The following is a 24,590-nucleotide window of genomic DNA, read 5'->3' on the forward strand; positions in this document are numbered from 1 at the left end:
AAGTCCACTGAAAGGAGCAACACTGGAACTGAAATGATGCTACAAACGAATGCAGCTTCGTCGTTTTTCCTCCAAAAACTGTTGAGTTTAAAAAGTTCAAACACATCTGACAGGAAGTTCCCGAGAGAATCTTCACAGTTTCAGTTCCTCATTTATCCTTTTACATTCAAATTTATATTGAGTATATTGTATTTGATAAACCTGCATCCTAACTAATGACCATCAGGTGGTTATTCCACTGGTTGTAAATGTGATGGTGTTGAAGCCTATGGGAAAATGTCCCCCCTCCTCTCAGCTCAGTCAGCGTTTTTCTGATGAGTTTATGGTCTCAGTCTCTCATTTTAAAATCAGATCCACCTTCTCCTTTTTGTTTTTAAAAAAGCAAGTCTTCTGATCATCATGTCTCAGAGATGGAGCTTCAGAGTGATGTCGGGATGAAAATGAGTCCAAAGTCCTGTGTTTGTGGAAGAGGGTTGTTGGTGTGCTGATGTGGAGTCGAGTCGTGTGACCTGCTGCTTTCATGGCTTCACCATTATTCTCCTGAGCTCCGTCAGATCGCTCCTCTGAACGCCGGAGCAGAAATAACGAGCCTGAAACAAAGCGGTTTGTTTTCATTTCTTCGTTTCCGATGCTGACACTGTGACATTTAGCCTCTTTTCAACTCTTCACTTACTGTCCAAATATCTTGACAGGATTTCAGTCTTTTCTCCTTTCAAATGAATGAATAATTAGCCAAAACAGCAGAAATGGATTCAGGTCTGCAGAGCACAGCCATCACTGCTCTCAGCATTTAACTATTAGACGGTGCTTTCATCAGCAGAGGCCACTCAGTTTGAGAAACACATTATATTTCTGAGATAACAGAGCGGGATTTTATCAAAAGATAGTTTTAGTTATTTTCCCTGCAAAGGAAATAATCCTGTAATTAACTGATATTGTCTTACAACTTTATCAGGTTACATTATGCAATTTTTCCAAATTAAAATGTCTAAAAATGACGACACCAACATTACAAAAGCTGCTCATTTGTGTACTTTTCTTCTTCTCAGTAAATTTAGTTCAGTAAGATACAAAAATAAAAATGCACAGATATTCAGCGTTTGATTCATTCAAACAGCAGAATTAAAGAGGCTGTTTGTGAGTTTTTGATATCTGCTCAGATTAGCATGCTAACCAACTAGCCCCTGATGTCTGATGACCTTGTGACCTCTGAACTTTAATGAAGCTCTTATTTGCTCTGCTAACATTAATATTGGCTGTGTGCTGATAGATAAAACAGCAGTGATTTAAAACCAGAAGAACTTTTCTGCAGTCATTGTTTTGCTTTATTTTGTTTTTCTGCCTTTATACACTTTTTTTTTTTTATTATCTCAGCTACAGATAAATGGCTGTTTTAAATATTTTTCTTTGCCTCACCGTTGATTAATTTTCTCCTTCATTCAAATTCAAAACGTGGAACACTGCAGCTGAAGGAAAATTAGAGGTAGCCGAAGCTGAATATAATCTAATCATCCCATAATAATATCATCATGTGGACGAGGCGTCGAGGGTCATTAATCAGACTCATCCAAAAGACGCTCTCTGCAAGATGCTTAATCCAAACAACAGTGTTTAATTTAAATTAGGGTGATTAGGATGATTTCTTAGGAGCGTGTAAACACAGAACAGTGTGCCGGTAATAAAGCCCCCCCCCTCGGCGGCTGGTGGGTCCAAATGCTGGCAGAGCCGTCCAGGTGTGTTAGGATCACCTGAAGCGGCTCACACAGCAGGCGGAGCGTGACTCCCACGGAGCTCTGAGATAAAAATAAAAACTTATTTTCATCCTGCGAGGATTCTCTGATTCTCTTTCCCTCAAATTCAATTATACTGTCAAACAGAGTACAACTGCAGCCGCCCACTGCTGGTTTCCAGGTCCAAGCACTCTGCTAAAGGGAGTAAAAACTTTCATTGCACCTGCAGAGGACTCAGCAGCCAGTTTCCGGTTTGAACTCGTGAAAATCTGTCACGATTTTATTTCATAATTCAGGTTCTTCTGCAGCTAATTCAGCCAAATATCTATAATGGGAGCTCCTTCACACTGTCCTCCAACACCAAAGGCACATTTTTAAAAATCGATGCACATAAATCACATGAGGGATGAATCAAAGGCCGTGCAGCCAAAAATACTTTTGTGCTTCGCCTGGCTTTGACACCATTAACACCGAGGATCACACTTTCATACACAACCTTCACCCAGACATTAAAATTACAGTTCAAATCTTTTCATTTGTCTGCTCATTTTATGTGCAACATGCAATCACTGGTGTCGTTTTTTCCTCAGCGCCGCAGTTAAGGTGAGACTTGCATGTTTAACGTTTGCTTCACTGAGCAGCGACGTGATTCAGCCTTTGAGCAGGAAACCTCTCTGTCAGACACTGTCAAAATTATTTGAATAAATTGAGCTGCAGCAGTGTGATGTAGTTTGAATTTTGGGGACTATCATAACGAGGATCTTGTTATAAAACGTTCAACATGTGCCACAGAGGTGCTGTAACTTTGGGCATGGCTGAGGATTCTGACATCTCAGAAAGATAATGTCGTTAAATCCCTGGAGCTCTGAAGTCTTCCCCGTTTGCTGCGACCTGAACTCCAGCCAGCACGTCTGGAACGAGGTGACACAATCACAGAGTCACCGGACGTCTGAATATTGTCTTCTATTCTGACTGAATGGGGGCAGATCCCTACCGGTCAGATATCTGGTGCAAAAAGTCTGAGGCCGTCAGAGCAGCAGACAAATGTTCACAGTGTCACAATCATGTGTTCATCCATCCGCACACTTCTGGCCATTTATTATAGATAGGCATTGTCGTCAGCAGCAGACTGAGAAAAGCCAAAGTTAAAAATGGAATTAAATGAAAATGGAAGCAATAAATAAGCCATAGAGAGTGTGTGTGTCTGTGTGTGTGTGTGTGTGTGTTTGTGTAGGTGTTGATATTGCTTTTTCATAATAGAAAGGAGAGGTGTGTGTGTGACAGTCTGTGTCGCAGCTGGGATACCCTGTGTCCTCAGGAGCGGGGCCATCATACCGGGGGGGTGAGCGCTATTTTGGGAACTGACAGAGAATGACACTCTTATTTTTGCCGCCATCTCTCACACACACACACACACACACACACACACACACACTGTCTGACTGCTCACTCTGTTCATTTGCACAACCTCAATTAGCCTTCAGTGGGGAGAATAAAGGAAGTGGTCAGATAAAATCCTTTTAAAGGGTCTATTCAGTGTGTGTTTGTGTTTGTGTGTTTGGGGGGGTGAAAACACATCTGAGACTTGAACGTGCGTTTGATGTTTGCGTCGGTTCAACAGGGAGCTGGTCTTTGAAAGCAGACCTGTGATGTTAAGCAGAAACAGGACACGGCCTGATGTGCTTTACTGTCCAGTCCGTCAGGTACGAACTTCAGCAGCACATTAAAGCCGTCACGGCTGAGGAGTTCACCAAAAGGAAAAGGTTTGGTGACACATTGTGTTTTAATAAAAACACAGAGAAGTGTGACGACACACAACACAACACAGCTCTAAAATGAGATCCAGAACATCTCAGGTGGGAAAACACAAACCTTTTCGGGGTGTCACAGCTGTGACGATGGGCGGACTTCGTGGTGTTGATGAAAATAGAGGCTGATGTTTTTGTGATCGGGACATCAGCAGCCATCTGTGACCTTCGTCTGTAAAGAGCCTGCAGCTCTGGACTCTGCTGTTACAGCGTGTGTGTCTGTGTGCGATGACGTTTCACCTTCAACACAACGCCATCACCATTTCATCACCATTTCCTGGTTTCCTTTTTCCCGTAGAAGTGAAATAACTCTCCTCACAGTCAGGACGTAGAACCAAACAGAAATGTGGTCAGACTTTAATGTCTGAACGCGTCCAGGATATCTGGATCTCTAAAAGCAGGATGATGCAGGAACAGGAAAGCTGCTGCACCGACTCTTTCATGAACAAACTGCGCAGATTATGGAAACAAAGGGAGCTCTCGAAGCCTCTCCCTGGCTTCATTTTCCCGCTCGTGCCCTGTCGGTGGCTTTGCAGCTTTGTGGCCACGCCATCGTTTGTTTTTTCCCAGAAGCCTTTTGTGCAGACTGTGATGATAAAACTGCCGTCACCTGCAGCCTGGTGCTCTTGTGGAGGTGGAGAGAGTGAAGCTGGCTGTGGAAGTTTTATCCCCAAACTGAAAACCAGATGAGGAGATGATGGAAAATGAATCCCAGCTCCTCATTTTCTTGTCAATTTTTCACACTTTGTAGATTTCACTTCATTGTGTATTCAAAGTTTGTCGGACTGCAGACGGAGTCACTCGGGTTCCCTCGATCCTACAACCCAGTTTTCATCCTTTCCTCTCTGACGCTCCAGAAATCTCTTTCTTTTTCCTGCTCACACCCTAAAAGAACAAAAACACATCTCTGACAGCACAAGTATGGAAAAAAAAATCCTCTTTTGTGTTTCTCTGCTTTCCCCTGAGCTCCGAAATCTGAAAACAGAATGAGTCACGGAGCAGAAAGATAAAGAAATACACAGAATTCAGCCTGTTGACTTCTGCTTGAATATTTTATTGTGTTCAGTTTTTTCATGTGCTGATCTGAAACATATTTTCACTACAGAATCTCACATTCAAGCTTAATAATCATAATAATAATAATAATGTGCTGCAGCTATCAGATAATTTTAACTTTTCCTACAAACATTTCAATAAAGTCAGTCTTTAGACCCGTTTTAAGTTATTCATCATTATTTTTTCATTATTTTGGGAGGAATTTGTAATTTAGATAAACTAGCTGGTTAAGATAACAGCTTAGCTTTGTGAGTCATTTGATCACGTCGTCTCTGGCTGAGTTTTGAAGTTCCAGAATGAATCACTGGCTTCGTTTGTCTCAAATTAAAATGTGAAGGCAATAAAAGAGTTTTTAAATTGTATATTTATACAAATCTTAATAGATCTGAACTGTAGGCTGAAGTCTTGTTAGCTTTGTAGCTAGCCAATTGAGCCTCATGAGAAAAAAATAACTTTTTACTTGATTTATTTTTTCATTCATTTTCATTTTTCAGATTTATGCATTTGTTTCTTCACTTTTTGAGAGAATGATGTAAAAAAGAGGGCCCAGAAAGCAGGAGTGGCTGAGCAGGATATGAAACGTTTCACCCTGCAGACGGTGAAACTGATGACCCTGATAGACCTTCCTGAGCGGCAGATAACCGCGGTGGCTCTGCTCACACCTGATGTGTTCAGGAGGAAACACTGTGAGGCGTCTGCGTCACCTGACAGGATCCTCGTTTTGATTTTTCACACACATCAACGTGTTGGTTTGTCCAAATATGTTCCGTCTGTCGCTGTCAGCGTATTTAAGTGAAGAACCTCGAGGCTGCCTGTGGCTACGAGGTGACACAACATCCTGGTATGTGTGTGTGTGTGTGTGTGTGTGTGTGTGTGTGTTGTCATCTTCATAATGAAATGTGTCTTATTTTAGCTTCTCCTGACGTTGAGACAGCGTTGGCTTTAGACAAAAACTAAAGCCAACGCTGAACAGCTTTAACCCCGTGAGCTATCTGATGACCATCATGGGGTGAGACTGAATTGATGTCTATGGGAAAATGTCCCTCTTGCTCCCTGATTTGTTAGCTCAGTAAAGCTCATTTAGAAAATTGAAGCATCCGAGCAGGAAATCACAAACCGACGTGTGACATCATGGAGCGTTGACTTAGAAATGCCAGTCGCACCACTGAAACTGAAAGGACGTGTTGACACAGTCACACTCAATCAACACCTGGGACCGCACACACACACGCCAATGACATCACAGCTTGCCTTTCATTATGCAACACTAATCTGAAGCTTTAACTCTGCAGCTGATCCTGAGGAGGGAATCCCTGAACTGACAACCACAGAAATCACTGATGTGTCCCAAAGAAGCACACAGGTGAAGGTCAGACAGGTGAACCGAGTCTAATCAGCTACGACAGCGAGGCTGAAATTTCCCTGGAAAAACAGGCTCAGCTGCTCAGTTGATCCATGACTTCACGGAAGGCGGAAATAAAAAAAGAAACTCAGCACTTAAAGTAAATCACTGCTGTCATTTAATGTAACTGATGTTTGTTTTTGCTTTTGCGTGTTTTAGATAAAATTCCAAAACGCTATTTTTGGACGATAATGTGTTTGATGTGATGTGACTGAGGTGTTTCATTTACATCTGTCTATAATCTGCTCAGTTTGTCTCACACACGGTCACGGTGCCGTTCCCTGCTGGAGGTTCAGGGTCAAACAGCAGCTCAAACAAAGTAATCTGACATCCATCAACTAAATTCAACTTTTATCTGACAAAAATAAAACAAAAAACATGAAGGTGAAGCCAAAGAGAACTCGTATCTCCCTCTGCTGGATTCAAAATGACATTAAATTATGTTCCATGTTGCTGCAACCAGGAACACTTTGACCTTTTAAAGTGCAGGTGAGGAAGAAGGAAGTTCAGTTTGTTAGCAGGATCTGGTTTTAAGAATTTACTGATGAAGAGTTTAGTCTAATGGTGCCCAGATGAATGAACATTAATATTTATTTATTTATCTGCTGTTTATTTGTTGTTGCTCTGTTTCTCCAGGTTGTATTTCCTAAAATGATCACATAAGGTTACCTGTAACTACGTAGAACCGTGTAAACACACAGCTCTTTGTGGAACTTCTGTCAGTGTAGTAAATGTACCTGAAATATTCCAACTTCAGTAATGAAGTTCTGTTTGAGCTCTTGAACGCAGCGCAGGCAGTCACATACTTTAATGCCACATTCCAGGTAAACAAATCTACCTGTAAGCAGCTCAGGGCACAAAATGTTTTCTGTCACTAAAACGTCTTCACCGGCTGAAGTGCTCAGACCTTCACTCCTCCTTCAGTTTGTATCCGTCTAATCATTAACTCTTCCTCTAATCACAGCCGGGCTGAAAGGTGATCTCTGAAGGAAACTCACTGCTCTGATTTTTCCACTTTCTGCTCAGACGGCTCGGGCTGCTCACCGTGAAACGTTTTATCTTTCACTCATCTGGTTTCACCTACAGAAAGTGAAAGGAGGTAGAGAGGAGCCAGCAGATAATCCTCCAGCTGAGAGACGCAGGTAAGTTTTATTTACTGTGGTTAAGTTAAGTTCAGACCGTGTTTTCTGTTTATGTTACACTGTCGTCAGCACATTACAACATTTCTGATGACAGACTTTGAAGCTTTCACACAAATGATGTTACGCCGTGTCTGCATAATTTGATTTAATACTTTTAATTATAAATCAGAAAATGTCAACAGAAACGGAAACTCTGAGCTCTTTTCCTGCATGTTTTTATTTCTATATCCATAAAACTCCCTTTCTGTTGTCAAAGCTGCAGAATAAATCCATCCGTAAAAAAGTACAGCTGAATAACTTTCTTTTCGCCTTATCAGGACTAAATATGCACATATTTTTCTGCTGCTGAGGACGTTTACAGCAACAGTTCTGAAAAAGCCGCTCGGTTAGTTTCTCTGAAATTATCGCCCACACAAGCTTCTTCTGACATTCAACACTGCAGCTCACACAGCTGGACGTGTGTTATCAGCGTCTCTGTCTTCCCCAATCACTGATCATGTCTCCGGGTTTTTGGACTAATCCAAAAATCAGGCTCGTCATCCTTTAATTGTCTGATATGAGAGCATGCTCTCTTTCTTGGTTTTTGTGTAACACCTTGTTGTGTCGAACTGCTCAGGCAGGTTGTTGTGTTTTCTGTAAACACAGCTGATCCCGTTGACACACCCTCACCTTCATCACCGTCCTCTCTGAGCAGAGCAGCAGCAGAATCGTCTTTCTGCTTCCACTTTTCATTTCGCTGTCTTTTTGTCTCTCTTCCTCGTCACAGTTGGATTTTGTGTAACAGGATGCGATGATGGAGATGATGGACAAGTCCAAGGAAAGCGCAGATGAGGGCGCAGAGTTCGTCAGGAACTCCAGGAAGTCCAACGGCAGCATGAAGGAGACGCAGGGCTTTGTGAAGTCCTTCAGAAGGAGCATACGTAAGGTTGTAGATCGGAAAGGGTCAAAGGTCACGACCAAAGGAGACGATGAGTCACAACCGCCGCCTTCCCCCAGTGAGTACCGCCGCGGTTTTAACAGAAGGTCTGATATCGAGCTGATGTTTTGTAGTAACCAAACATCGAAGCTGTGAGAAAAAACAACGAGTGAGGGCCTCCTGAACGTCACTGCGTCAACCAGAAAATGTTCCAAACTAATTTGTAACATCCGTCTGATGTCAGAATGTCTGATCAGCTGATCAACTTCATTTCGTCTGAATGGATAAAAATGTCAGGTGGACTTTAAAGACTCTCCTGTAAAGTGCTGATTTGAGAGTCGGAATAATTTAGTGAATTGTTTTATCTCCGTACTTTAAAAAAAATCTGAAACAGTGAAGAGCTCTGAATATTTACCTGTGTATATATATTTAACCTTAACAAAGTCATTAATTGGAAATAAGAGACTTGTAATCAAACATATCTGCTGCTTCGTCTCGGCCTTCCTGCTCTAATTCTTCTTCAATGAGGAAACCAGAGCAGCGCGCTGAGCTGTAGGTGATAGTGAATGTGTAGGTGGAGAGCAGAGACGTGGGAGCTCAGAGCCCAAAGAGCAAAGACAAGAATCATTACGGCGTGGACGCAGAAATGTGTCTCTGCGGGGAAGATTTTATTTGTGTGGTTGTTAAGTTTGATTCCCTGTTGTGTTACGCTCTCTAATGGCAGCGAGAAACATCTGAAGGCCTTCAGAAGGCTTCAGCCGCTCCAAACGTCCAGCTGAGGAGACTGAAGCTTCGTTTCTGTGGATCCATCCACATTTATCCTGAAGATTGTGATATTAAATTCATGATTTTTGGGTTTTACACTGTTTTCAAGTCAGACTGTATTGAAGTCTATGGGGAAACGAGCTGACCGGATTGTATTGCTTGTTGTAAATGTAACTGATTGGCTGATTCAGTGTTTGTCAGCTGCGTCTCTTCTGGTGCAGCTTGGCTTCGGATGAACAGCCTTCAGTTAAATATAAAGTTTAGTGGGCTGCTCAGCACACTCCCACTGAATATCCTCCGAGCTGCTGTTCCTCTGTGCCCGGTCGCTGTAGCCTCACATTCGTCTCATGACCCGTGATGAATTTTGACAAAGAGGCAGAGGAGATGTTGGATCATTCAGCCTGGCCTAGATCATCTCTGCTCCGTCAGGATTTAATAGATGAGAATAAAATCACATCATCAAATCTGACTTTTATCTCTTCAGATGGCAGCACGAGCGTGCTGAGCCATGTTTTAAACTGTGATGAGGTATTTTAAGGTGGACTGAGCCTTTAAGGCAGCAACACAAAATTGTTTGTTAGTGGTGTTGGTGTGTTTCCTGATAGTTGTTTCGTTCCTGGAGCTCAGCCAAATGAACCTGTGTGTTTTCATCATGAATTAATCTTCACATTCCTCCACAGCTCCAACTTTAAGGTCACAGTCAGGACGAACAACGACGGACGCACACAAACACACTGATACTGATTTCTGTTTGTGATTGTGAATATTGTGTTTTCATTATCTGCTTCTCTCCGTCAGGTCTGAGCGCCGGCTCTCCAGCTAAATCTCCTCTCAAGCACATCGGGAATTTCTTCCAGAAGAAAGCGGAGGCCGAAGCTGACGTCACTCAGCAGAAAGCAAGACCCTTAAAGCGCTCAGAGACAGGTGAAGCAGACGTCCTCATCAGATTTTATTCCAGTTTTTTTTTTTTTACAGTATCTTTATCTTTATAGAGCCAACAGGCACACACACGGTGACAATAAAACGCCTTTCAGGAGGCAGAAGGAGCACAGTTACAGTAATGGGAGAATCAGATAAGAGCATAAGAGCAACCACGATGTTAAAGGAAACTTTAAAGCTCCAGCTGACAACATCAGAGTGAAAATGGGAAGTAATCCGATCCATCTGATGTTGGATTAGCTCCCACTGAGCCATAAAAGCATCAGCGAGCTGCACAATCCGATACTGTCAGATAACATGTTGACCATAAACTCAAACCCATAGATTTAGGTACAAAAAGGTGAACACACACTTAGGTTAACACAGGTTAACACAAAACAAAAACATTATTCATTTTAAAGGTACAACCTGCAGCTTTTACTTTGAAACAGGATGTGGGTCGTTAGCATTCTGCTAAAATGGCATGTTTTTATTCCAAATATAGCTCATAAAGCAGACATTCACAAACAGAAGGTGCAACGTCACGACCTTCTGCTGAAGCTGAACAAACATGAACCCGAGCTGAAACGTGCTCCGACTGCTCAGCTCTTTCAGAAGAGCTGCGTGAAAGAGTGAATTTCTCTGACACACACAGTCCAAATCCCAAAGACATTTAAATGAAATAAGAACAATAAATGTCAGTGAGATGAACTGCAGAAACTCACTGTGGCCTTCAGACCACAACAGGAAGTCGGTTTTAACCCCTCATTTACCAGCAAACTCGCCGTGTTTCCAGATGGAGTATTTCTTCCCCCGATGACGGCTTAATCATTAATTTTTTTATCCAAATGTAAATAAATTCATGTTTAAAGGGGTTAAAGTCTATCTGTGGAGAATGGGACAACATTTAATAGTGTTTGAATGATAGCATTATTAAATCACCTTAAAAAACAAAGAGCTGAGACAGTTGAATCAGACACATTCTCCAAAATAACTCCAGGGAGCAGAAACCACAATAATATTCATAATATTAATAATAATAATAAGAAGAAGACGAAGAAGGAGAATACCATGAGAGACTTCCCTAAAACAAAGTCACCTTTAGATTTAATCCTGGGCTGTGTTCAGTCCAGCTCTGGCTTTAAAAGAGACAGAGAAACCAATTTGATCTGACGCTGCCTGTTCAGCGTTGAAAATATATATTATATCATTTCTTTTCCATTTCTGCCCTCTGTTATCAGATATTGGCAGGTTAAAACAACCTGGGGCGGCCTCCTGTCACTCTTCACCATCAAATAATGACAGCACCATAAAGGGTTCATTCACAGAGTTTGGTCACATGTTACTGCTGCGTTAATGAAAACTGTGTCTTTCCTCAGATCCGTCTTTTAAGAGCGTGCCCTTCACTCAAAGCCAGAAGCAGAAGCAGGAGAACATCGAAGAGGTGCCGGCTGAGCCCGAGGAGACGTACACACTGCAAGAAATCCCCCAAACGCCGCTGTCAGGTCTTTATACTCTGCCGTCTCCCCCAAAGGCACCTTGGTGTCAGCACGTCCTCCTCCTTCTCCTGTTTTGACAACAGAAGCAGCCAACAATCTGACTCTTACTCCTGCTGTATACAAACAATGTGTGACCTCAGTCTGATGTATTTAAAACCCTCAAAGAGACAAAAACAACATGCTCAAAAGTATTAAAGAAATAAACACATTAATTAAGTAAACAAGACAAAATAAGAATGAAAGTAGACGATGAAATCTGTGAATAATTGGCTCCATCCAGTCGGATTTGACATAAATTGTGTTGCTTATGATACATTTTTCACCATCCAGTGATGCAGATCAGCAAAATGATCGAGACGGGCATGCTGGAGGAAGCTCACATCAACCTGCTCGCCCTGCGGCTGGAGCTCCAGCAGGACCAGGAGTGCTGTGAGGGGGGGGGCTCCTCCGTGGAGCTGATCAAGAAGGAGAAAGACCTGAACCTCCTCTACAGAGACCTGAGGAACAAGATGTGCAGCATCGTGTGCGACTCCACCTCGGCTCCCTGCGGCAACAGAGCCCTGCTGCTCCCCCTGGCCCGCATCGTCCAGGAGGAGGAGAAGCGAGCCGGAGAACCGGGGGGGCTGCAGGGCGGCTGGATGGAGGCCTGGAGGGAGGCGGTGGGGGAGGGGGTGAGGCAGAAGGTGGAGGGCGTCTGTCTGGAGCACAGGGAGCAGAAGGACTCCTGGCTGGTGGAGCACCTGACTCAGCTGGGCCGGGCCGTCGTGGAGGACCTGAAGGGCGTGAAGCAGGAGCTGCGCTCTTCTTACCCCCCCAGCTTCAGAGTCTTCAGCACCCACGTGGAGAGTTTCAACAGACGAGTCGGGCAGCACCTGAAGAACCTGGAGCCGAAGGCCACGGAGCTCAGGGAGCTGCACCTTCTGCTGGACTGGATCCTGAACACATACAGGTCAGAGGTCGCACACACACGCCGTACTGCAGGAAGCTGATTGTTGTGTCGCAATCACACTGAGTCAGTCGCACAAACATGCACACACACGTCTCACCGCAAATTCAGCTTCAACTTGTCAAACAAGCTGCCCCACAACTGATCAGTGGGAAAGTACACGACCAACAACGTCCGCTCAGTTTACGGCTGCGTTTACGTCCGCGGCTGGGTTTGATGCTGTTCTAGTAACCGCGTGGGGTTTTTCTGTCAACAACTTTGAGCACCAGTAAGAAAAGTTTGCAGGAGAAGCCACAAACGGTTCTCACAACTTTAGAGATGTGCTGTAAAATGTGTAACATGAAGGAGGAAGCAAGTGAAACGCTGCTGAAAGTATCTCTTCAATCAGGCCACACCAAAAAATGGTGCTCAGTGTTAGGAAGCCCAAAAATAAACAGCCGAGCTGATAGAAAGGCAGATAAAAGAGGCACAACAGTCTCTGGAGCCTGAAATGGAAAAATATAATCAGGTCATGTCCACATTTCAGTAAGATTAAATAAAGCAACACGTTTTTAAGACACTCAATCAAACAAACAAGTTCAAATCTGCACTTATTATCTTTATTATTATTATTTTATGCCTTTGCAGCTGTTTTAACCTTTCTGTTCTGAAGAACCTGTCTCCCAAGTCCCTGCACAGATTTGTTATAAAGATCTGAAATGATCCTGAGACGTGAGGCGGCACGTCTTCAGTTCACAGATTCAATCAAATATGAGGAAATCTGTTCTGCCTGCTTTCGCCCTCCACAGCCAGTGCATCTTGGGAAATCCGTCGCTGCAACCGGAAATGAAGGATGAATGGACGGAGCTGCAGCTGGAGGAAAACTTTGTGAGGCAGCTGAAGGAGAAATACTACAGCAGAGTGAAGGTGAAGAAAGATGCTCATTCATTTTTAAATTCGTGATCAGACTTTGTCTGCTGACTCATCAGATATCACTCTTCTGCTTGCTGCTGCAGGAGGATCTGAAAATGTCCCTCGACAGAATCATTGAACTGGAAATTACAGAAGTTTGGAAAGAGAAGAAAAAACCAGAGATGGAGGACAACTTCCTGATATCTCACATCCACATGGACATCTGGACAGTACGACGGCACTCAGCATCACACCACAACATCTGGAAAACATCATGAACATCACACACTCTTAAAAACTCTCATACTGTAAAAAAAATGATGCTTCAAACTTTTCTGTGTAGAAAAATATTCCTGAAATCCAAAAAAAGTCAATCCTAAATCATTGTGAGTCAGATGCAGTCCACAGTTTTGTCCATGAGGCAGCAGCAAAGAGCTTCAGGATGTGAACTCTTTCTTCGCAGGAGGTGGCAGGAAAATGCCGCAGTGCTCGAGACCTTGATGCTCAGCTGGAGCAGAAAGTCATCGCTTCCTGTCTTGAAGAATTGAAACGGTTTCCTGAAAGGTTTGTGAGCACAACAAGCAAAAATAATCAGCATGTGCAGACTGTTCATATTATTTTTATAGAGTTCTCAGAGGAAGATCACCAGGCAAACAAACAAGCAGCAAGTTTTTTTTCTACCTTTTTAAATACTAAAAACTCATTTTAAAGCTTCTCGGCCTCTCTCAGCAATTATTTTCATTCATTATCAGTATTTTCAGCCACCAAAACATAAAACGAACCTGTAAAAGTTATAATCATTTCAGTGTGTTTTTGATGAAGGGCTAAAAGAAGAAGGTAAGACTGTGATGAGGAAACCACCCCCCCCCAAAAAAAAAGGATCCAGTCAATTTTTCTGTGAAGCAACATCAGAAAAAATTTCACCATCTTGCAACTCTTCAGTGCTCTCGTGAAACAATCATGTGTCCATCTTCATAAAAATAGACCGACAGAAATGAGACAAATCTCCAAGCTGCTCTTCTTCCTCTGGAAACATCTTCTGTCTGCATCTCTGAGAGGAAATACATAAACACACATAAAAATGAGCTTATCCATTTATTAAAAAGTTTAATCAACATTTCATGGGTTCACTAAATGTTCCTGAATGAGATAAATGAGGAGAGACTAAACCTCCGTTTTCCTCTGCAGGTTTCAGAAAGAGTTCAGCCGTCACTGCCAGGCCGTCAGACCTCAGGACAGGACTGAGTACCAGATAGCCTACATCAACACCTTCACTGCTTTAGAGTAAGTCAGGAGGGCGAGCTGTCAGTGAACTAAATGAAAAGTGCTTTATTGTGTAAGCGGTCATTGTTTACAGACTTTATCTCACCTCACACATGTGGCGGTTTTTTCTCTTCGCTCGGATGAAAAAGAAACAAAGCTGATTTCTCCAGTATTTAAAAGGCTTTTGTGTGGAATATGAGTCTCTGGGACACTCTCCACTTTCCCAGTCTGTGTGCCAACACATTTTTCCACTGCCTCAGAGTCGTTTAGACAACTATTTAAAGACACTTTAAAAGGAGCTGCAGTTTGGCTGCATGCCTGTTGAGAATTAGCTCATGCCAGTTGTATTTCTCCGGAGGAGAACAGCTCTGCCCTGGCAGTCGTGCAAAAAGCAGCAGCCCATGTGATTTATAGGAATCGCTGCTTCGGCTGAGAAACGCCTCCGGGACACAAAGACAAAAGTACCGAGTACAGACTCGCCTGCAGGCCGTCTAAAACCACGACGGCCTCCCTCAGTGAGTGTCAAAGTCAGCTGCATGTATCTGCCTCCACAGGAGTATGAACCGTTTAATCCACTTTACAATCTGCAGGGAAAAAATGAATTAATTCTGCAAAATAAGTTTCAGAAAGAAGGTCACAATCTGCAGGAGTAACGTCTAAAATCATTTCATTGGAAGAATTATCGTGATGAGCACAAAGAAAAACTGGAAACAGAAAACAGCGTCGGCTTTATTTTAGTAAAATGTCTCAAGGAAAACTTGGTCCTATGTTTTATTCTGCTGCCTCAATCAGGTGGCATTCTGGGAGATGTAGTGTACATCATAGAGGCCTCCGTTGTAGCGGAGGATCTGGATCCTGTGACTTTGGGTCCTCCAGCTCTCGCTCACCGTCCAGAGGTCGGCTGGCCGCTGTGATGGATGGCGACCCGTCCAGGGTGCTGCTCCTTCTCTGTGTCAGCTGGGATGGCCCCTCCCAGAAGAAGGCAGATAATGGAGGGAACCAAAGAATTTCTTTATCAGCGTCAGAGGTGACCTGTGTTTCCTGCCTCGCTGTGACTGAAGGTTTACAGGAAAAAGGAAGGGACATCAAAATAAGGCCGATATCTGATGGTGCAAACACAACTACACAACTAACCCAAAAACCTCAGACTCTCTGGGGGGAAAAACTGACACACACAGAGAGCAAAATCCAACCACTTCTACAAACACTGTTTGCAGAAGTGGTTACAACAGAAAACAAGTGCAAGGTCAGCGCAGCAAAACAGACAAAGAGAAAGATGACCGCAGGTGATCCACACAATTTGTCCACTTCTCTCACAGTTGTGCGGGTAATTTTTGGCTTAAAGAACTCAGGTCATTTGAGAAGTGCAGAATTTACTAGAAATTTACTAGGAAGGGCAGAATTTTGTCTGCTTTCACAAAATGATTCCACACATCCGCAAATTAAACACATTAAATTGCATCCTTCCATTTTGTTATGTGGAACTTAAAAGCACAGAAGCTCTAAGAGGAACATCATGAGCTTGCACATAACTTCACTTTGATACCAGCTCATAAATACAAAGTTTGTTTAGTTTAACATTAGACACCAATCTGCCCACTCAGATGATGTTTCCTCCTTCAGAGTCTCTGTCAGAGACTCTGAACAGTCTTCAACAGTGAAGAAGAAACAAAGTCTTCTCACCAGTTTCCTGCTCTGAAGGAAACATCTTCTCTCTTCATCATGGGCAGCGAGACCAAACTCTTTAGAAACACATTTCTCAAGTCAACAACTAAAGAAATGATCCCTGAGAGTAAAGTCTTGGTTTGGTCTGGATGTTTGTCAGGGTCTGATATCTGCAGACCAGGACTCTGACTCATGGTGGACTGATGTGGACTGATGTGGACTGATGTGGATCAGTCAGGTTTTCATCATGTTGGCCAGCCAATGTCCTTTTTTCTTCTTCAACTGGCTCCAGATTTGTTCGACCTTCAGTTTTGACACATTTGGACGGAAACGCAGGACGAAGTTAACGTCTCTGTCCAATCAGCTCCTCTACAAAATAAAAGGCTCGTTGGTGATGAAGCTGTGATCGTTGGAGGCCGGTCTGTGTGATCCACATCAGTCCACATCAGTCCACATCAGTCCACCATGAGTCAGAGTCCTGGTCTGCAGATATCAGACCCTGACAAACATCCAGACCAAACCAAGACTTTACTCTCAGGGATCATTTCTTTAGTTGTTGACTTGAGAAATGTGTTTCTAAAGAGTTTGGTCTCGCTGCCCACGATGAAGAGAGAAGATGTTTCCTTCAGAGCAGGAAACTGGTGAGAAGACTTTGTTTCTTCTTCACTGTTGAAGACTGTTCAGAGTTTCTGACAGACTCTGAAGGAGGAAACATCATCTGAGTGGACAGATTGGTGTCTAATATCAAACCAAACAAACTTTGTATTTATGAGCTGATATCAAAATGAAGTTATGTGTAAGCTCATGATGTTCCTCTTAGAGCTTATGTGCTTTTAAGTTCCACATAACAAAATGGAAGGATGCAATTTAATGTGTTTAATTTGTGGATGTGTAAAATCATTTTGTGAAAGCAGACAAAATTCTGACCTTTCTGTCACCCAGTGCAGCTTTACATTATAAAACGCCTGTAACACAAATGAGAGCAGTTCAGGGATGAAAGCACAAAAATTATTCGGTTTTTACGGAGAAATTTTCAGTTAAACAGTCTGAGAAGTTTGAAGCTGAAAGTCTCTGTATTGGTCTAACTTCCCGGAGTTTTACTAGAAAGTTTATACGTTTTGGGTTTGTTTGTTGGTTTTTTTTTTTAAGAAAGAAAAGTTGTGAACCAAAAAATTTGGGGAGTTTTTGGTTAATTCCAGCTGTTGAAGTTTTACAGAACTGAAATATAATTTTTTAATGGTTGAGGATCTGATGCTTCTCCTTCCTGCAGGCAGCACATGGATGATTACCAGACTTCCTGTCCACACCACGTGGACGGTTTCAAGGAGGAGGTGGAGCAGCTGACCTCCGAGCTCCTGAAGGGCCTGGAGGACCAGTTCAGATCTGACGTCCAGGTAGGAGAACGGGGAGGAAAGCCAGTTTCTTTAAACTATCCTGCCCTTTGTGTTTAGTGGTTTCTCAAAGAGGAAGTGAAAAGAGGATCCTCTTTCATCCAAAATTTAAATCAGTTTATTGTATCAGGGATGTGAAAACGTTTGAACGGTTTCATATATTGCTGACCAAATAAAGTGACCCAGAAACAGATAAGAGGCTGGAGATGAATGGATGAATGACGTTTCAACACTTATTCACACGTGAATGTTTGATCACTGCTCGGTTGGATTATATTAGATTAGATTAGAACAGACTGGATTGCTACATTATGGGGTTGGATTAGGTGATGATGTTAAAATTCAACAGTAATTTGGTTTCATTCAGTCACGTGACTGCAACATCACAAAGAATCGGCTGGCCCGTCCTGATTGGGCCACGATGTTAGCTCGCTAGCTGGAAAGCTAACTTATGACACATTTGCTAAAATAAAATAAAATAAAAACAAACAGCGATGTCACCTTTAACCCTGCCTTTTCTTCATTTTGTTTGGACACAAAATTTTAACCATCTTGTTAAAAATGGTTTCCTTCTCATTTCCATATTTGTTCTTCGATCCTCCAGCCCGATTGGCTGTTGCTCCCAGAGGCTTTGTGGCTCTGATTTGACGTTTTAATTGAAAACAAAACTGTCCCCCTGATTTGAAAATCACTGAGGTGTTTTTTCCAGCCGTACCTGAGAAGAATGATGACCAGGAAGTGGCTCACTGATGACAGCGACTTCTCTGAGCTCCACCGGCGGATAGAGCACCTTTCCGAGCACATCGCTCACATGAGGCCTCCACACGTCCAGGTGAGGAAATCCAGAAATCCCTCCGACACACACCAGACTCCTGTTTTCTGCTCATGATGGGCTGCATGCCAAAAACAACAGTCCGAAAAAGTCCACAGGCATGTTTTCCTGACATCAGCTGTCAGCCGGCCTCAGTCGAAGCTTTGTGGCCTGATGTAATGTGTGTTCGGAGGCAGAGCCGCCGCTTCAATGGAGAGAAATTAACTCTACTGATAAGCTTTCCTCGCTCTGATGGGTCCACAGAGGAAATTTCTATTTGCTTCACGGAGAACCTTTTGGAAGTTCCAGTGAACTCATTAGGACACCATTGTTTTTGGCCGGATGCTGTGGCGGGGCAGCAGGAGCCGATGAATAGCTGGAAGTGGAGGTGTCAGATCAGATGATGTGATAGCTGCTGATCATGATGAATAAAGACGCCAAAGTCTCCTGACCACATTTAACATTTCCCTTTTTTTCTGTGTGTGTGTTTCCCGACAACAGGAGTTTGCCAGCCGGCTCCATTACCATGTGGTGAAGGAATACCTCGGGCAGCTGATGAAGAACAATTACTCCTGCAAGAACCATAAACACGAGAAGGCAGCAGCAAAGATCCAGGAGCAGTGGGGAAAACTTAGTGATGCGTTTGTGGAGATGGTAAAAATAAAACAAAAACCTCCTTACTCCTTCATCATCATCATCATCAGCCTCCTCTCTGGATGAGCTGCACTGCCAACCACTCAGTGAAAACGTTTAATGGCAAAAATATTTCTCGTTAATGCTGCTTGATTCTTTCACGAGTCAACCTTTTAGGCTCAGGTCCTTTTTAAAGAAGGGGAAGAAGAAGAAGAAGGAGGCTTCTGGTCTTTGGTAGAGATGGATAAATCCGCATTAACCCCATTAAACACAGAAACGTGGAAACACAAACACAACGTGATGCTTTTTTTCTGCTTAAACTAGAAAATCGGCTCTTTGAAAAACTCCACTTGGATTTGATGGATAAACTGACTACATTATTCAGGTTTCTTTTTATTGCAGCTCTCGTTGTTTAAAGCATTAAAAGCTGACTCTGTTTTCTGTGGCAGGAGTCGACTTATCAGTGGCTGTTACCGGCGGGAAAGCACCTGGGGAGGATCATCGGAGAGAAGAGCAAGATGGACATAAGGAAACACATCGCACCTTTGGTCAACGATTATCCTGACTTCAGGTAAGAAAAATGGTCAAGCTGCATGCAAATCATATCCAAGAAAAGTGCGTTCATCTGCTCCTTTTGAGACAATCTGTGCTAAGATCGTGATTTTAAAGCAGATCAGGAAGAAAACATCAGATTTGGGCTGCAGTTCAGAGATCCACAGCCATCAGCTGCTGCTGAATCCAGTTAACCTCAGAGAATCAGCTCAACCACAATACAGACTAATCAGAGACATCAGGAACAGACGGGATAACTAACAACAAGCTGACGTTTACAGAAGCATCAGGACAGTCAGGATCAGGTTAAGTTTAACCAGATAACAGAAATCCTGGGTATGTTGAGTTTGTGTCACAGTCCAGTCCTCCAGTGAGAGGATCACACTGAGCCTCTTTAGGAAACAAGCCGTTATCCAGGAAACACTTGATATATATTTAGATATAGTTCTAGTGAGACAGGAAATAGGATGTTGAGGGCGAGTAGCTGCAGGAACGAGTCACGCTTGACTGCTCAGCTGCTCAGAGTTTATGGTCCCACCTGAGATGTGTCACCTCCGCCCATTAGACTTTCTGAAGTCGGGAAAAGGAGGAGACGGTAGATCTGACCTAGTCTGGACTCCATCACACATTAGCCACATCCCCAACACCTCCCCGTCCCCTGATCTGTTTTCCTCTAAATGGAGCATCATTTAAAAAAAATTATAAAAATGATTCTGTTGAATCAGGGTGGAGGAGGGACATTTTCCCATAGACTTCAATACAGTCTGACTCCTCTTTACAACCGGTGCAGTTTCCCCGTGATGGTCATGAGATAGTCTAGCTTTGTTGTTGTATGAAAAAGTCAGTGGGCCCAACATGTTGCCGTGAAAAACCCAAAACGAAGACATTTCCGCACACGTGTCGCGGCTTCCTCCTCTGTGATTGGGTCATTAGGCCAGTCAGCGGCCAGAGCGAGGTCAGCGAAGTCCCACGTTCACTGGACCTAAACCGTGGACCAGGAGGAGGAGGAAGTGATGATTCAACCAACACAGAGAAATTCAAATGTTCAGATACAGATTTTTAAAAAGAGGAAGCAGAACATGTTTTATTGCAAAAGCTCCATCTGGACTCATTTCACATTTCCCCAGCTGACTTTAGGACGTTTGAAATTTCACAGTTTTCACTGTTTATTAAAGCTCAAACATGATCCTTCAGTAAAAATGAAAGTGGCTGACTTCCTCTGGATGCTGCTTTCAATCAGGTCATTTATGTTTGTGGAGGCCAAACAAGAAACCAGAATAAATCATAATGTTGCATTTTATTGTTGCTTCTCTGTGAAAGTCAATTTTCTTCTCGCTGAAACGTCTCCTTTCTTGGAAAAAAGAGAAAGTTTGCTTTCTTCTGCCCTCCGATGAGCTGAACCTCCCAGCTTTCCTCACAGGATCAGAGTTTGTTCAGTTCTTTATGAGGACTGTGTTGAATGATCACACTTTATTGTTGGCAGATGTCAGAGCCAGTTTGCTTCATGTGCCGTTTCTAATTTGAAGAATTTCTTTCCGTGATGATTCATTTTAAATTAGAGGCCACTTCAATTCATTTCATGAAATGAAGGTAACTTCACCCATCCCAAACGACCAGATGTCTCCAACAGCCAGAGGTGTAATACGGCACGAACCCGCCCAGATCTTCTCTTTCAGTCAGAAATACGCCACATAGCAGAAGAAAAACATCATCTGACTTTCATTTAACTTTGACGTCAAGTTCCCACAGTGTGAAATAATAAAAACGATCTTGGAGCATTCTACAGTTAAATTATTTGGACTTTGTAAAATCTGGAACCATTTTGACCAAAACTAGAAACAAAGATTTTAAGATTTTGGTTGAAATGACCAAAATGGACCAAAATGTTTTCTGTCTGACAGGTCAGATCATGAAGCTGTGATCGTTGGAGGGCGGTCTGTGTGATCCACATCAGTCCACATCAGTCCACATCAGTCCACCATGAGTCAGAGTCCTGGTCTGCAGATATCAGACCCTGACAAACATCCAGACCAAACCAAGACTTTACTCTCAGGGATCATTTCTTTAGTTGTTGACTTGAGAAATGTGTTTCTAAAGAGTTTGGTCTCGCTGCCCACGATGAAGAGAGAAGATGTTTCCTTCAGAGCAGGAAACTGGTGAGAAGACTTTGTTTCTTCTTCACTGTTGAAGACTGTTCAGAGTTTCTGACAGACTCTGAAGGAGGAAACATCATCTGAGTGGACACTTCAGTTTGATGTTTGTTAAAGATAAATATCTGTTGACTTCTGTCAGTGTCATATCTGCTGTTCTGCTTCATTGGTCACTGAAATGGGTTTTTCCAGAGTCATTTCTGAGACTTCCATGTTGGTTTGACTTTCCTCTTTGCTTTGCTGTAATCAGGTCAGAATAATCCTGATAGTTATTGATAACACAGTGATGACTGAGGTAGGAGCTGGAACTCACTGCTTTTCTAAAAGACTTTTAGCTGGCACTTTTTTTTAATTAGACATCTCAGCTGGCAGTTACAGTTAAACCAAACAGCTTCAATAAAAAAAAAAAAAATTACCATGAAACATTAGAAAACCCAGCTGTCCACTCAGATGATGTTTCCTCCTTCAGAGTCTGTCAGAAACTCTGAACAGTCTTCAACAGTGAAGAAGAAGAAACAAAGTCTTCTCACCAGTTTCCTGCTCTGAAGGAAACATCTTCTCTCTTCATCGTGGGCAGCGAGACCAAACTCTTTAGAAACACATTCCTCAAGTCAACAACTAAAGAAATGATCCCTGAGAGTAAAGTCTTGGTTTGGTCTGGATGTTTGTCAGGGTCTGATATCTGCAGACCAGGACTCTGACTCATGGTGGACTGATGTGGACTGATGTGGATCACAGAGACCGGCCTCCAACGATCAGTGACTAATCACACTCTTATTTTTGAGCATCACTGATTTTGGTGTTTCAGAGAAAGTTGATTAATTCCTTTAACGAACTCCAGTTGCAGTGTTGGACTGACCTTTGTTGTGTTGCTGTTTCTTCTTGATGTCACCTGCAGTAGGAACCACCTGGTTTCCGTCCTGAACTTCCGGGGCCTGGTCCGGGGGCATGAAAAATACCGCATCCTGCAGCATTTCAAGGAGGTGAAGAAAAGGCTGGGAGGTGGCAACAGAGGCCAGGTCTTATTCCACGACATGCCGGTGGTGGTGAACACGGACTGTCTGCCCAACGTGCCGTCCTTCTGCTACAGATTCCTGCTGGGAAACAACCAGAGCTGATGTTTTATGGCAAATGAAGGACGGAGATCTGAGACAGTCAGCCGATTTAACTGAACTGAACATTTGGACAAAACAGCCGACGCCGTCGATATTTCAGAAAGTTATCGATAGTTCAGATCTGTTGTGTGTTTCTGATGATGTTGAAAAACGTGTGAACGAATTCCATGAAAACCATCAAACTTCTATTATAAGTGAGCAGATTTATTATACAGGAGAGAATTAGTGATCTTCCTTAATGTTACTGGACTTCTCCTCTGAGGTACAAATAAAAAAGAGGAAGTCCGCCTCTCTCCACAAAACTGAAACAATAATTTGAGCTGAAAAATGACAACGAACCTACAAAGTTATCTTAAGTAAAGAAAATCTTTCCATACTAATTGTTGCCAATAAGAACAATAAGGACATGTTCATTTAAAGACTATTAAATGGAATTAGATGAACTATCTCAATGGCCTTTATACAAATAACAAACTAGACTTACCAAAAATAATTATTTCAGTAAGTTCATTTATTTGCCCTCCAGCTGAAAATGTAGAAACCTCCCATTTTATAACTTAGAAATCTTACAAAACTCTCATTGTGACGCATGAAGATCGACCTGAGTGTTTCCAGGTTTTGGAGAAACAGAAATATTTGTGAAGTGATCTGGATTGAGTTCTGGGTTTCTGGAAGGAGGGCTGATTGTGAAACTTCATATGTGGATGACAAAGAATCTCTCTGTGTATGAAACCGATGAAAGGATTTTACTTTGAGGAGGGTTTTTTTTCCCGAACTGCTCTTCACCCTGCAGCGATGATGGACTTCTGTCAGACATTGACCTTTACATTTGAACCGTCAAACCAGCTGATTAAAACTCAGAAACTGAGCTGAAGCTTGTGGATCCTCCTGAACCGGTCATTGCGAGGCCTTTATTCCAGATGTTGTAATGTGATTGAAACAGCTGGAAACTGGATCTGTGGATCTGAGTTCATCGGGCACACGGGGGGAGCAGAACATCAGCAGCATCCACTCAACTGCAGAAATGATGTGACCAGTGTCGCCAGGATGTTCCTAATAAAGTGCTCTCTGAATGTACATGTGATACGTATAATAACACAAATTTCAATAAAAACCTTTCATGAGGAAACAAACTAAAGATTGTGAGTGAACTGAACCTGAGAGGACATAAAGTTAAACAACCCAAATATGTTGAGCTATTATCTGAAAATATAAACCCTCCCATTCCACTTCTTATTTCCAGAAGTCCCAGCAGTTTAGAGGTTTAAGTGACTTATATATTTTATCTGCAGTTAATATCCTGACCAAAAAAAAAAGGCAGGACTGATGAAAGGATGGAAAACATGGAGTTTATCTCATCATGTATTCATCATCTGTCAGTGCAGAGGTTGAGAAATAAGAGCCAGGAAGAGAGCGACCATCACAGTGGAGGTTTGGCAAAGTGAAAGCATGATGATGAGGAATGTCCCAGAATCTTCCTCATTCGTTCCTCAGACCTGACTCCCTCAGTGAGAAAATCCAGGCTTGAATGCTGAAACATCTGTAACCTACAAAAACGGAGATAAAGCTGTTCTGGGAAAAGAATTAGTTTGATGAATGAGCTTGAATCAGGAGGTTTGGCCAACGTGGGGTCACACTTTAAATCTGTGTTTCAGTAAAAAGTTCAGCCAGTGAGAGCTGAGAAGACTCAAAGACGCAACACTTCTCAAACTCAGCTTTTAGGAGTAACAAAAAGGGACAGATAAACTGTGAAAGTGATCATTTCTTCTTTCTATCCATAACTAAAACTGTTCATTCCTGCAGGGTTGTGAAGGTTGTGAAGGAGTGGGGGTGGGGTCAGCAGGAGAGGGAGGAGCTAAACCTGGACAGGTGACATCTACACCTGCTTCAGACCTCAGAGAGAAAAAGGAGGAACAGAGAAAGTTTAAGTTCTGCTA

At 42.8% G+C, this 24,590-nt stretch overlaps 1 protein-coding gene, 2 non-coding genes and 2 pseudogenes across 6 annotated transcripts; 3 read left to right on the forward strand and 2 right to left on the reverse strand.

The window, feature by feature from the left end:
• The first annotated feature begins 6,833 nt into the window (after positions 1-6,833).
• Positions 6,834-23,780, forward strand: LOC115035800 (tumor necrosis factor alpha-induced protein 2-like). Of its 4 annotated transcripts, none has more exons than XM_029493807.1 (15): positions 6,834-6,919; positions 7,023-7,138; positions 7,905-8,133; positions 9,618-9,743; positions 11,117-11,242; positions 11,567-12,185; positions 12,971-13,088; positions 13,178-13,303; positions 13,537-13,637; positions 14,262-14,357; positions 17,272-17,395; positions 18,102-18,224; positions 18,705-18,857; positions 19,286-19,407; positions 22,437-23,780. In XM_029493807.1, the coding sequence occupies exons 3-15, from the start codon at positions 7,929-7,931 to the stop codon at positions 22,654-22,656; spliced, it is 2,259 nt and encodes a 752-aa protein (XP_029349667.1). In that variant the 5' UTR covers positions 6,834-6,919; positions 7,023-7,138; positions 7,905-7,928; the 3' UTR covers positions 22,657-23,780. The 4 variants fall into 4 exon arrangements, with proteins under 4 accessions (XP_029349667.1, XP_029349669.1, XP_029349668.1 ...); XM_029493808.1 differs by having other exon boundaries at positions 6,877-6,972; positions 7,083-7,138; XM_029493810.1 differs by having other exon boundaries at positions 6,882-6,972; positions 7,083-7,138; positions 7,923-8,133.
• LOC115036463 (small nucleolar RNA U3) lies at positions 15,932-16,138 on the reverse strand. Its single transcript, XR_003840396.1, has one exon. It is a non-coding gene; the product is annotated as a small nucleolar RNA U3 (small nucleolar RNA).
• Positions 16,524-16,728, forward strand: LOC115036465 (uncharacterized; annotated as a pseudogene).
• Positions 21,426-21,630, forward strand: LOC115036466 (uncharacterized; annotated as a pseudogene).
• On the reverse strand, positions 21,980-22,187 carry LOC115036470 (small nucleolar RNA U3). Its single transcript, XR_003840397.1, has one exon. It is a non-coding gene; the product is annotated as a small nucleolar RNA U3 (small nucleolar RNA).
• Positions 23,781-24,590: the final 810 nt, after the last annotated feature.

The sequence above is a fragment of the Echeneis naucrates genome, chromosome 22 (genome assembly GCF_900963305.1).
Source record: "Echeneis naucrates chromosome 22, fEcheNa1.1, whole genome shotgun sequence".
Lineage (NCBI taxonomy): Eukaryota > Metazoa > Chordata > Actinopteri > Carangiformes > Echeneidae > Echeneis > Echeneis naucrates.

Bases quoted from the DNA above. Each gene is read 5' to 3' on its own strand.
- LOC115035800 (XM_029493807.1), top strand. From the start codon at position 7,929: ATGATGGAGATGATGGACAAGTCCAAGGAAAGCGCAGATGAGGGCGCA. The intron at 12,186-12,970 runs GTCAGAGGTCGC...CGCCCTCCACAG, and splicing joins TGGATCCTGAACACATACAG to CCAGTGCATCTTGGGAAATC. The intron at 13,638-14,261 runs GTTTGTGAGCAC...TTTCCTCTGCAG, and splicing joins TTGAAACGGTTTCCTGAAAG to GTTTCAGAAAGAGTTCAGCC.